The sequence below is a fragment of the Carassius auratus genome, chromosome 39 (genome assembly GCF_003368295.1).
Source record: "Carassius auratus strain Wakin chromosome 39, ASM336829v1, whole genome shotgun sequence".
Classification (NCBI taxonomy): Eukaryota; Metazoa; Chordata; class Actinopteri; order Cypriniformes; family Cyprinidae; genus Carassius; species Carassius auratus.
Window position 1 is genome coordinate 1,932,179 of NC_039281.1, and position 13,081 is coordinate 1,945,259.

Genomic DNA, 13,081 nt, shown 5'->3' on the forward strand with positions numbered 1-13,081 from the left:
TGAATCTTCTCACTCTTTAGTTTCAGCATTAACTGTGTTAACATTGGAGACAGTGCTTGTGTATTGAGTGCTGACCACTGAACGTGTGCTCTCATGGCTTCTAGCTCATCACACCTCATGCTATCCGGGTGCAGACGCCCCCTAGACACATCCCTGGGGTTGTTGAGGTCACACTCTCCTACAAGTCCAAGCAGTTCTGCAAAGGAGCTCCGGGACGCTTCGTCTACACAGGTATACAACACTTTGCAACTGCCTGGAGTCCTTGCCACCATCTCCAGCATCAGAATACATTTCTGTCATCTTTCTCAGAGGTCGATCTTTGCATGTCTTTGTCCAGTTTATCAAGTGCCCGCCTTTGTTAGCTTCAAATACTGGGACTTGTGTTATTTGCAGTCCATAAAGATGCTTTCCCACGATGGCTTACTGTTAGCAGGTCATTTCTGTGTTTGTACTTTTGGCTGATGTCCATTCTCTTGTGTTCAATGGGCAAGACGAGTATCATTTAGCCAAATCAGTGCTTTTCATACACCGTTTATTCCATCAGAATATTCCAGATGCCAGTCAAAGTAGGCGAAAGGTCAGATCTAGGACTGTTTGGTGTGATAAGAAAATGTCACAGCGACCGTCATAAAAGAGAATGAAAAAGAGGCCTGTGTTCAGGCTTTCTGTTATACATCAGCTTTATCTCAGGTGCATTTCCGGCGTTCTTTGTTCAAAGCACCTCTCATTCAGATGCATTTGCCGTGTAAGCAGCAAAAAAAGACAACTTCACAATGGAGAGGACAGCCCTGTCTGCTCGGACAGACAGGATGATTTGACTGACAGCAGTACGCCACATCGCTTTTATGAATCTGTCTTAAAGTTCAAAAGAATATTCTCAGTGCGAAAGAAAGCGTGTTGCAAATTGTAAAGATGAATGAAACAGGACCTGTAGAATATCTCTGAATCTGAAAGCAGAGACAAAAAATAAATGAAAGGTCACAGAAGATAGAGGACAGAGGGAATATATTCATGAAAAATAAAAACTAAAAAGTTTATTTGTTTATAATAAAAAAAAATTAAATACTAAGAAAGTTAACTGTGATGTGTGTGTTTTATTTATTTTTATTTATTATGAAATAGTGTTTAAAATATTTACTTTATCTTTTCTATTAAATATATAGTTATTAATAATAACATATATACATAATAAAAAATAAAAAAAATATATATATATATATATATATATATATATATAGCATTTCCTATAAGAATACAGGTTGGATACTATGCCTAATCTTTCTGTTTCTCAAAAGCATTTTCATTTTACACTGCAAATTCGATTCACGCATTCATATTTTAGCTTGTGGATTTACTGACGTACATCCAGCAACTTATTTACTGTGCCAGAGATGTATGATATTCATGAATGTGAAATGAAGCAGGCTTTTAAATACTGAACAGCCAGACTGTGTATAATTGAAGAGGAATGAGAGTGCATCTAACCTCAGTGATGTCTTTCCCACCAGAGATTTCCCATAAGCCCCAGTGAGCTCAACTTTACACTGCATTCCAGCTCAAAAAAAAAAAGCTCACTCCTTATCGTCAGACACTTCTAGATGAACCCAAGCCAGTTTGAATATTTTGAAAGAGATACATTTAGGTCATCAGAAATTCAGAGTTCAGGCCGTAGGGATTGGGAGGGGGATACGTACATTGGCGAAGGAAACTGGCATCTCTGTGCAGAGACATTATTTTTTATCATATTCTTTTTATCTGGCTTATTAGCAGTAATGGACCCCAGAAATTCATCAAAGACGGTCAATGTGGCCATTCCACTGATTGTAGGTTGACTGTCTTATCTATCCTGGAGTGGAACGCCAGAGCAGCAGTGTTCAAATATCACCGCCGTTAACCCTGACATCACAGGAAGTGATCTCACAGTCTTCACACTGAAGCATCTGGGGCTGTTAAATAGATATGGCTTAGTGAAATCCAGAATTCAGTTAAATTTTCCTGTTAAAATTGTGTTTCATGGAATTAAACTTTAAATTGAGTATGCCTTACTACAGAATGTTATATAGGAATTTGAATTGGAATGACAGGAAAAGGAATTTACTTTCATTAATAGAAAATCAGATAAATCCATACAATTTTAAAGTTAAAAATGTAATTTAAATGTTTTTTATTTATATTTACTATTATTTATATATTATTTATCTTATAATACAAATTAAATAATGTATAGCTTCATAATTTAATATATAAAGACATAAAGATTTGTAAATTAAAAGGCTTTCTCAGTTCATTTCTGAATATCACACAAGTCTGCTCTGCACCTGCTGGCTGTGGCTTTACCATTCTTAGCTCTACAGGGAAATGTCAAAGACTGGCTCGGTCCAATTCCCCGAAAGCATTTCACGTGTGGCATGGGCTATAGTTAGGACATCTTGTTAGATTAGCAGAATGTTAAGTCCATTCTCACTTTCAGTGTTGCAGCTGGTACCTGATAACTATTACGGCTCTGTTGCTTTCTCACATTTACTCTGTTCTCTGCTGTTCTCCCTTCTGAGAGATCTTCACTCTTATTCTGTTAGTTCTCCTTTCTGCCTGCATTAAGTCCTTCAGTCCACCAGCTCTTGTCTCTCTCAGTCTCTCAGTCTCTCAGGGGGTTAAGACTCCCCAGGTGTTGGATTAGAGGAAGGATGGCGAGAGGAGTGTGAACAGCCTAAGGGTATTGACTTTCCTGGGAAAACACTGCTCTCAAAATTCAGTAGCCAAATACTGCAATAACTCAACAGCCATTGATCCTCTTTCCCCTACGGCCACATCGATCTATACATTACAAGCTCTGAGACTGGCAGCATGAATCCAGCCTATGCTAACACAACCTTCCCAGTCATCTGTAAGTTACTGCCTCTGTCATTATAATCATAATAATAATGCATGTGACCAGAAGTAATGTATACAGTATAATAAAGATGCACGACAGCAAATTGTGCCTCTGGTCTGCAAGCATTCGAGCTGTATTTGAGGCATCTAAAAGTCTGCATTTGACTTGGCCTTTTGGGTATAACATTTTATTTGATTGCTTCAGTCAAGAATATCCAGTAGAAATAAAACTTGTATCTGAAACATCCTCTCCACTTCCTGAAAGGGGAGGGCTTATATTCCCTTAGCGGTGCTGCATGCATTCCAAGCAATTGCACAATATCCTAGAAACAGTCTGAGAGGATACTGGAGGTGTGGGACTGTTAAAATGAAGAGTGCTGTTCTCCTGGGCACCAATGTGCCTGTCAGAACATGCCTGATGCCTTCCAGGCTGAGAGCCTTTGGCATCGCAAACAAAAGCTGGGGCATCATTTCTGGGTGGGGCCCTTTGTTTTAAAGACTCAGTGTTGCTTAAACAGGGTGCTGGGATACAAAACGGACAGGGACAGGGGGAACTTCCTCTCTGACCACCTGATCAATCCCTTCCCAGTACCTTATTTTGGTTTGTTTATGTGTAAATTATAGAAAAGGGGTTGAATGGTGAAGTTAATGATTGTCATTGGCTGGCATAGTCCCAAAGGGTTAGGAAGGTAAGGGTGTATACTTTTTTGGTTGCTCTAAGTGCACAAGTATATAAATTATACAATTGTCTAATGGTGAATGTACTGTAAACCTTTTAGAGCTTACTTCAGATTATACTGTTACTGTTAAAAAAAAAATTCACCCAAAAATGAAAATGTACTCAAAAAGTATTGGCCGAAATGGAAACTGAAAATTATTATATATATATAATAAACTTATTTAATTAAATTGATTAATTAGTTTTAATTGGATAATGTTCTAAATATACATTTTTGTTTTACTTAATAGAAAGCCAAGAGCTACTCTTATATAAGCCTGTATGACTATCTTTTTCTGTAGAACACAACTACAATACAAGTCCATACAATGCAAGTAGGATCCAATGTTGTGTTTTGGACTCCATTGATTTCCATATACAGACAGAAACACTTGAAACATTCTTCTGCATATCTTTAGGTTTGTAACAATGTGAGGAAGAGACTAAGAAGCTTCTGGAAATGCAGGAACCTACTCCTGGAACAGATGTTGGGAATCATTGTAAGGGTGGGATTGGATGTCAAAGCCATATAACAAAGATTTTCTCAATCTAGCTATGTCATTGCTGCCGCCTGAGGCCAGGGGAGCACCCAGCCGGTATGCAGCTTAAAATCATGGGCTGGTCTTTGAACCTGCTTGCTGTGTTCTCACATCACCCAGAAGTTCTGGCGCCATCCACTACATAGGCTCTTTAAAACTGGCACTAAACCTTAATGGCAAAGGCTCTGTGGATGCAGTGGCTGATGTTTCTCAAAGACCGTTCCCATAGTTAGAGCTAGGAGAGGGACCAGGAGCAGTGCACTTGTTGCCCAAGCCGCGGAACAATGGGCCACTTTGTTGCCTTTTCATCCTCGGCACGGGCAGATGGAACACATTAGCAGAACGTTCCATTGGATGAGCTCTGCGGGGCTGTCGAGCACGTAGAACAGGACCCGGCATGATGTCATCATTTCGTGCAGTTGTTTCACAGTTTGGACGCTGATGTGTTCGAGAGTCTCGCACTAGGAGGTGAACTGTCAGCAGTATCCTGACTGTGGCATATACTGGTGAGATACTTTCACCAAGCTGAAGTACAGCCTTTTAGTGGAATCCATAACCCATCTGCTTGTATGTGGTATATAATGTCAAATTTCAAAGCTTAGAAAAGCAGAAACATCATAACTTATTTTAAATTATAATTTTACAATATTTAAAAATAATAATTTAAAATACTGAATCATTTAAAAATATATATTACTCCATAAAACAGATTTTTTTTTTTCTTTTGGTAAAAAGACTTTTTGATGGCCAAAATGTTGGTTCATCAGACTATGAGCCCCTATGAGATATTAAAACTGTATTGATGTTTTAATCATGATGTTTGTAGTCCAGTCGTATAGTTAGTTGGCAATTCCCAGCCCTAAAATAACTACACAGCACCAACTCTCTGATATATGGAATTGTGTGCAGTAAATTGAATGTAGCGAACATTTCCAGTGTGGAAAGTCTGAAGTGGAAGTGACATTAACACGCTGAGCTCCTTCCGTTACTCCTTCTCTCTCTTTCTCTCTCCTTGGAGACCGAGCAGAGACGCAGCCATGCTGATTACCACTTGCATCCGTTTGCCTTACTGGCAAGATATTTTAATCATCTGCTGGGTAATTGCCTCTGTAGTGCCTTGATTAAATTGAGTGACACATCAAGGAAGTGTGCCTCAAAGCCATCCTTCCCCCACCTGAGGAACCTGTTATTATTTTGGAGTCACAGCTTAAAGTTTCCCCCCATGAAATGACTAATTACCCAACATTGGTTCCACAGGTCTCCTCTCTAAGAGAAAAGTGACTTCTTTGATAGTGAAATAAATCTTGGCTCTGTAGAGGAGCGACACATTCCCCTGGTGGAGAAAAGCCCTCAGCAATTTATCAAATACTCAACCTCCTCTTTTATTCCACTGATCTTATTTCTCATCTCACATTTGCACACATAATGACAGACACCCGTGAAGTGATATAGCACATGCGCTTTCTGAACATCTTGTTCCCTTAATATAACAGCTGACCAAAAGTAGTATCATTTGTTGATTATGATCTGTTCCTAAAAAGCTTTTCATAGTGCAGTGTTTCACAGGGGTAAACTGAGGTTAGCTCAGCTTTCCTAATTTCTGCCATAACAGCAAAGTGTGTTCAAGCCATAATGAAAAGTGTGTGGTCTTTAGTGCAAGCAAGTCTGGGTTATTTGCGTGGCTGAAGAGGCTGGGGTGGGTTTCTCTTCATCTTCCCCGGTGGCTCTCCACTTTAAAGCACCCTGCACGCCTGCCTCCACTGTCAATCACAGTTTAAAGTTCATGAAATTTCTATGAGGATTGATCCAGGGAGGAGGAGGTAGGAGTGTTTGGGGGTTGCAGGGGTTAGGGATGGGGGAACGGGCCGTAATGATTGATTTGAACTTGCACTTTGAATCTCAATTCTTTATTTATCCCTTCAGAGTGGTGCGAAGAAGTGCATTCTGATTTTTACAGGAGTTACACAGCAGTTAGATTCCACGTGCCACAACCTTCTTTGACGTGAGGACAAAGAGGAGATGGATGGGTGGAAATCGATGGCACGCAACAGGGGGCCTTCAGACTTTTGTCAACAAGCCAGATTGGCCACTTCGCAATGACAGACTAGAACAAGAAAACAAATCGCTTATTTTCTCATCGCCCTGTTGCATGTGTGTAAATGTATTCCCCCTAAAGGGTAGTGGGGCCATCTAAGTGCGAGATTCCCATCTGCAGGTGAAAGAGCTGCTTGGAGCCATTCTCTCCAATATCAATCATGTAGCACATGAAAATAAGAAATTGAGGCATGTTGCATCGGAATCCGAACCCAAATCAAATTCCTCATTCCATCAATGAGCTTCCCACAGACAGAGCAGGGCTTGATCAAGTGTTTTAGATGGGCCGAGGGCTCCATCTGAAATCGTTCAGTCTGTGTTAGAGGGAGACTGCTGAAATAGCCTCTCTCTGAATGGTGAAGACACGCAGTTGCAATTGCGGCCTAGGGGGGCATGACTACGCTTACAATCGCTGCATCACAGAGGCTAAGGAGGAGAGCATGGGAATGGATATGGCACCTAAAAAGCCCGTGTTGTAAAGACAGACGCCATCAGGGAGATGGAAAACATGATCAGCTGGGGGGCCTGCTGCAAAGTGGGAACAAGAGAATGTAAATAGAAAAACAGAGGAGGGTAAATAAATGTAAGCCCATTGGAGAGCATGGATGTAAACAAGCACAGACTGAACGTATACAGTTGGCAGGAGACAAGTTATTGGGGCTGGGCTGGGAAATTAGGCGCTGTGTTAGCTTGTGGAGCAGGGTTGTGTGCCATTCAGAATAGTTTTTAAGTTCCAGTTACGCTCCTGAATTGGAATTGCATTTGAACTCAGAATAGTTTTAAATTGCAATTACATTCCTGAATTTGAATTTAAATTGAAGTAGCAAACAGGATACAACACTGCAATTCGAATTTCAGTGTAAGGAAGTGAAATTAAAATTGAAAGAGAATTTCAAAGAAGAAATTCAAAGAACATTAACTATGAAAAACGATATTTTAAATATAAAAGCAAACTGTAAAATGTGGCCTGACAAAGCCTGATTTTAAAGTTTAGAATTTTTTTTTTTTTTTTTTTTTTAAAGCATTGCAACTTTTTTGGGGGATGGATGGAACAAAGGAACGAACAAACAAATGAATGAATGAATGAATTAATGAATGAACAATGGATGGATGGATGGATGAGCAGATAAATAGATGTAGATAGAAAGATGTATTGATGGATGGATGGAACAAACATGATTAATAACAATGTGTTTTTAATAAACTCTATTGACTAGATTGTGAGTTGTGTACAAGGTATTACAGGTGTTGAATTAGTTTGAATTGCACTTCCTTTATATTTTCCTCCCTCTTTTATTAGAAAGCATTGCCCTCATTAGATCTGGCTATCCTGAGTTGGTGCATGTTGAGTGGTTTTCCAGTCAGCACTATTTGACCTCTGACTTCTGCAGAGCGTGTAATAAGAACAGAGAGGTATGCTGGAATTGATCTTAGAGTTTCACACACTACCTCTAATTTGCTAGTCAGAGCTCTGGCGAGCTCATATGAGAGGACAAACTCAGGTGTGCAGGGCAGGTTAACTGCATATCAGAGGTCAGATGCTCACAGTTTTGTTGATGTGTGTCAATGATGATGGGGGACACGAATTCAAACCCGACCCTGCAGTGCTGATGATCAAAATCTTGACAGTAATAGACCTAGTTATGCAAGCATATGTGGATACGCTTTTTTGTCTCCTATATGGTGGCTCATTGTGTTGTCCTGTCCCACTGGACAGCTGAAAGAGGAAATCATGTTAATCTTTCACTGTTACCTCACACTCCAAAGCAACCTTCTATTTAGCATCAGTAGATCTCAGTGGAGTGTGTGATAACCTCCAAACGAGAAACAGAGAAAGAGAGCGAGAGAAAAGAGATGTGCAGCCCCACAGTGCCTGCAATAAGGAGATTATTAAATTAATAATAAACATACATCCCTCTATTCTCGACTCCAACACACACACACATAAACTCGCCACCTCTTCAGCGAACTGCATTATCTTTCCCTTTTCGCAATCGCACGTCAGGCACAGCAAAGACATGTGGAAGGCTGAGAGGAAGGGAGAAAAAAATCAATACAAATTACGACTGAGAAAGTGGCACTGATGGCTAGAATTGCAGCATATGTTTACACTAAATCAGGCAATCTATCTTCATATGGGCTGTGTAATGCAGGCGGGGTCAGGGTTCGGCCCGCGCGCACACACTCTCCAATTACTCCCACTTCTCTGCGGGAGGCAGTCGTATCGATTGGCTGAGAGGACAGAGGCCCTGCAGGCAGCCAATGGGGCGCTGGGGTCAAAGTTCAGGGGGATTTTAATAAGAGAAGTAATGGGCTTAATTTCTTGGGGGGGGGGGCTTTGGGGGGGGGGGGGGTGATAGAGAGACAAAGCCCTCCCTCTCTTGTCCCCTGTCCAACGGTTCATTAAACTGCAAGTTTTATGGGATTGCTTTGTGAAATCTTCTTTCTTCTTTTGTTCTTTAGAGTTTTTGTTTTGTTTTGTTTATTTATTCATCTGTATTTTTTGTTGGTTTGTTTATGTGTTTGTTTTTTCTTTTTTTTTTATTAATTCATATGTTTGTTTATTTGTCCATTTAGTTTGTTAATTTGTTTGTTCGCTTCCTTCCTTCCTTCCTTTCTTTTGTTCGCTCCTTCCTTCGTTACATTCCATTTTTTCTTATTTATTTATTTTTTTCTTTATCTCTCCTTCTGTCTTACACTCTTTTTTCCTGACACCTTATATCTAGATCGCGGTGATTATCGCATAGCATTTTTTTTTTTGTTGTGTCCAAAAATGACACAACAAAACAACGGCACATAGATCGCTTTCTGAGTCTAATCACACTGCCGTTTGATCAAACCGCAGTTCTCCCGACTTGAAGAGGGAACGTGATCATTTCCACAGAGCCTTTCTCAGAGCGTCCTGAGAGACTGGTCCCTCACTTTCACAGGGTCATTGAGTCACAAAGACCCCCACACACCGCCTCCTCAGCAACCGCTGTCACTCCGCTAGCTCTATTCTCCTCCTCGCTGTGAAACCAGCTCAAACAAATTTGATTTAGCGTCTTGCCGAGACCCATTCCCGAGGAAAGAAAACAAATATTGTTATAATGGTAATAACATCTATTTGCCGCGCACGACAAACGGTACCGGGCCCTTTGAAAAGAGACCCCTGCTCCTGCACAGCCACCTTATTCTTATTCATGAAAGTATCATTTATGCATATTAGTGCAAACTAGGTATTCTGCTCGCTAGCATTTGGACTGTCAATCATCCTTACGGAATACAAGAGGCAACAGTGACAAAAGCGGAATGGCAAGAAGGCTGACAAATTGTCCCCAAAGTCAAATTTGACAACCTTTTATGATTAATGGGCTTGATTATGGAGAAATATCTTTCCTAACTGCTTTCCGGGTTTTTCTTTCTGCCATCGTATTGTGACAGAAATGTGAAAGAGGGGTTAAGCGGAGGTGCTGTTTGCAGTGAGAGAATGAAATAAACGTCTGCAAGAAAAGAATTGAATTAGGCAGGAAAGGTTAGAGTTTAGAAATAAAGAAGTGTAAAGAAGGACAGGAAGGCCATAGGGCTTCACTAAACACTTCATAAAACAAATTCACACAGGGGTAATCCTTGATTGATGCCAAAGGGATCAGCATAAACAAATATGTGACCCTGGACTACAAAACCAGTGATAAGGGTCAATTACTCGAAACTGAGATTTATACATCATCTGAAAGCTGAATAAAGAAGCTGTATGGTTTGATAAGACAATATTTGGCCGATATAAAACTTGAATTTGAATATCTGGAATCTGAGTACAAAAAAATCTAAATCACCTTTAAAGTTGTCCAAATGAAATAGAAATGCATATTACTTATCAACAATTAGGTTTTGATTTATTTTTGGAAGGAAATTTACAAAAAAAAAATCTTCATGGAACATGACCTTTACTTAATATCCTAATGATTTTTGGCATAAAAGAAAAATCAATAATTTTGACCCATACAATGTTTTTTTGGCTATTACTGCAAATATACCCCAACGACTTAAGACTGGTTTTGTGGTCCAGGGTCACATAGGGAGAAACGTACATGGACACATGCTGATAGCTCCGCTGAACTCTGGGACATCATGGCAGAGAACTCTGGGAAATGGACAAGATGACATAATGGCCTCTTTCTGAGAAAACTGCAGTCAGTTAAATCAAATAAACTTCTGATTTTCATTTTCTCCCACAGCTCTAAACGAACCCACCATAGACTACGGCTTCCAGAGGCTACAAAAGGTCATCCCTCGTCACCCTGGAGACCCGGAGAGGTTACCTAAGGTAAGTGTGGCTGGCAGAAAATGCTTTCGCTGCATATTTTTCCGCTCTATCAAAATCACAGATTTTGTTTCCCCTGGCCATGCTTTGGATTTACACAGGCTCTCCTGCATTTGAGAGAAATGCTTGCCATAAATTTGAAAATAGTTGTAAAGCATTCGTTAAATGGGTGTTGAATATTTAATCCTCAGATTTGGCATTGCATCTCCAGTCTTGCCAAAAAAAGACAAGTGTTTTCTTATGTCTGTGTAGCAAACCTCGATTCTGAAAGCCTGAGGGTCTTCTGTTAGATAGAGTAGAAGAGCAGCTCGCACTAGCTTGTGAATGAAAAAACAACTGTTTGTGTGATGCTGGCTTTGAGAGGGTGAGATGGAGGTTAGATTGGCGCTGTTATGCATGCTGGTGGCACATTGCAGCTTTGGGGCAGCAACAAGCAACAAATCAAAGAACAAAGCTGACATGCAATGGGTGCAGACTGTGTGAATATATATGTATATATACACAAAACACACGTGTGCACACAAAAACTCAATGTACCATCAGGTGCCCTGGGCAGTTTGCTCCCTGGTTAGTATGAAAAGATTATTTTCCCCTAAAAAGGCAGGAAGCTAAGTGAGAGAGATTCTTTTGGGCAGGGCGCTGGTGTAGGAGGGGATCAGATCTGATGCGGACTGACACTCTAAAACAGCTGCCAAATTGAAACCATTTATCAAAATCTGACATCTGAGATCCAGTCACCAAAAAAGCAGTTTATTTGTAAATTGATACTAATAGTGAGCATACATTTTCTGACCGCTTTGATGCTGGGATATGTGGCAAAGGGAGACCGCCAGCTATCACCTCTTATATACTTATACATTCAGGAGGAAAACTCAATAAGAATGTAGACAGGTTTTTTTTTCAGGCCATCTTTTTTCAGTTCCTGGTGCCTCAGTTGTCTAACAGTCCTATAAATAAATAACCAAGTATATACATAAAGCAGTAAGTGGGTAAATAAATAACTAAGTGAATGAATAAGTAATTGAGCATGCAAATAAGTAAATAAATAAATTAAAATGTTGGTCTGTGCATATATTTTATAGACGTAGAAATATATATTATTACACACACACACATGTGCTGACTGGCTGTGTTTTAGCATATACTTGACTCCTTCCAAATCCTTGATCAGATCTGCAGTGTGTGTGCCAGTGATGGCCCCAGCATTTAGAAACCCAGCTGTGTTTGTCTGACGACCTTTGCTGGGGCCAGGCATGTATCAGGTTTATCTATAATTTCATTTCCAGTCCCGGGTTTGGCCGTGAGCACACACCTCTCCATCCAGATAGATCAGGAATATGGATGTGATTCAGGACGCTGCTCTGTCCTGCAGGCAGCTGTGTTACTCTGGCATTTGGGACAGACGTTCACAAAAAAGCTCCCAGGTTACTGTAAGGTTAACGACCTGTGAGATCCACTCTAACGGACACCTGGATTATGGCGTGTTTTATAAACTGAGAAGTGGGGTCTATGTACTGGACAGTTCCTATTTGCATGATGAAATATTTGGAAATGCACTTTCTGCTCAGTCAGTGAGAATATGCACTTTATGTTCACGTGGCAGCTCCCAAAAAGCCCTGGACAAAGCAGACATGGGAGACTGGAGCGAGTCGTCACAGTTTGTACTTGAGTGTGATTAGTCAGTTTCTCAACGGATGCAAATCTTGATACTAAAATGCTACTGAACTTTAAAAACTTTTTTGCACACATTGAGCTTTTTGTTGCCCCAATGGTAAGGAATATTGTAACACTATCAGGGGGGTGAGTTAAAAGAATTTGATTAGCAGACATTAAACTATGTGAGGTAAAATATATATACTATACTATACTATATGAGGTAAACAGCAAATTGATTATCTAAAATTAAACCGCAAAAAAAAAAAAAAAATGTATGAAAATGTAAAATGTAACAAAACAGCCAGTATTTTGGTCAATAAAAAGATTAGAGCATAAAATACACGTGCAGGCTCATTTTATTTTTAGTTCATAGAATAAAATTATAAATTCTAATTCAAAATAAAGAGTGTTTTACATGTTTGAAACCAACATAAAAAGATAGTGATAAAGAAAATATACATTTGTGCAGTTGGATTTTTCACTCAAAAACCTTGTACAGTTTTCATCCAGATGTTGTCCTTGTGAAAGCTAGCCCCATCTTCCTTTTCATTCTTTCCTGTTCATTCTAGTATGTTCCCTTTTTAAGAGGAAGTAGATTATTGACTTCCTTTGCCTTGTCATATTAGCACATTTGACTTCATCAGTTGCTCTTTATTAGCACAATAAGCTTTAATGTGTGTGTGTGCAAGTGGCAGGTTGCTGTTGTAATGTTGTATATGTATGCATGTGTGGTGGACCTCTGTTCACCAGGCTCAGTGTGTGTATGTGATTTATCATTGTTAGGGGACCTGTCGGATGGCTTGCTCTCCCAGGTCAGCTGATCTGCTCTCACCGGGCGCTTGAGAACCAGCCTCCCATAATTGAGCCCCTGGAAAGAAAGCAAGGGGAAAACGGGAGGGA

General features: G+C 40.0%; 1 protein-coding gene across 3 annotated transcripts in view; it reads left to right on the forward strand.

The window, feature by feature from the left end:
• The window catches only part of LOC113057635 (transcription factor COE3-like), a 93,755-nt gene that overhangs the window by 64,801 nt on the left and 15,873 nt on the right, over positions 1 to 13,081 (forward strand). For all 3 annotated transcript variants that reach the window (XM_026225075.1, XM_026225078.1, XM_026225076.1), the window contains exons 10-11: positions 105 to 231; positions 10,440 to 10,528. In XM_026225075.1, coding sequence (XP_026080860.1) covers positions 105 to 231; positions 10,440 to 10,528 — 216 coding nt within the window. The remainder of the gene's footprint in view (positions 1 to 104; positions 232 to 10,439; positions 10,529 to 13,081) is intronic.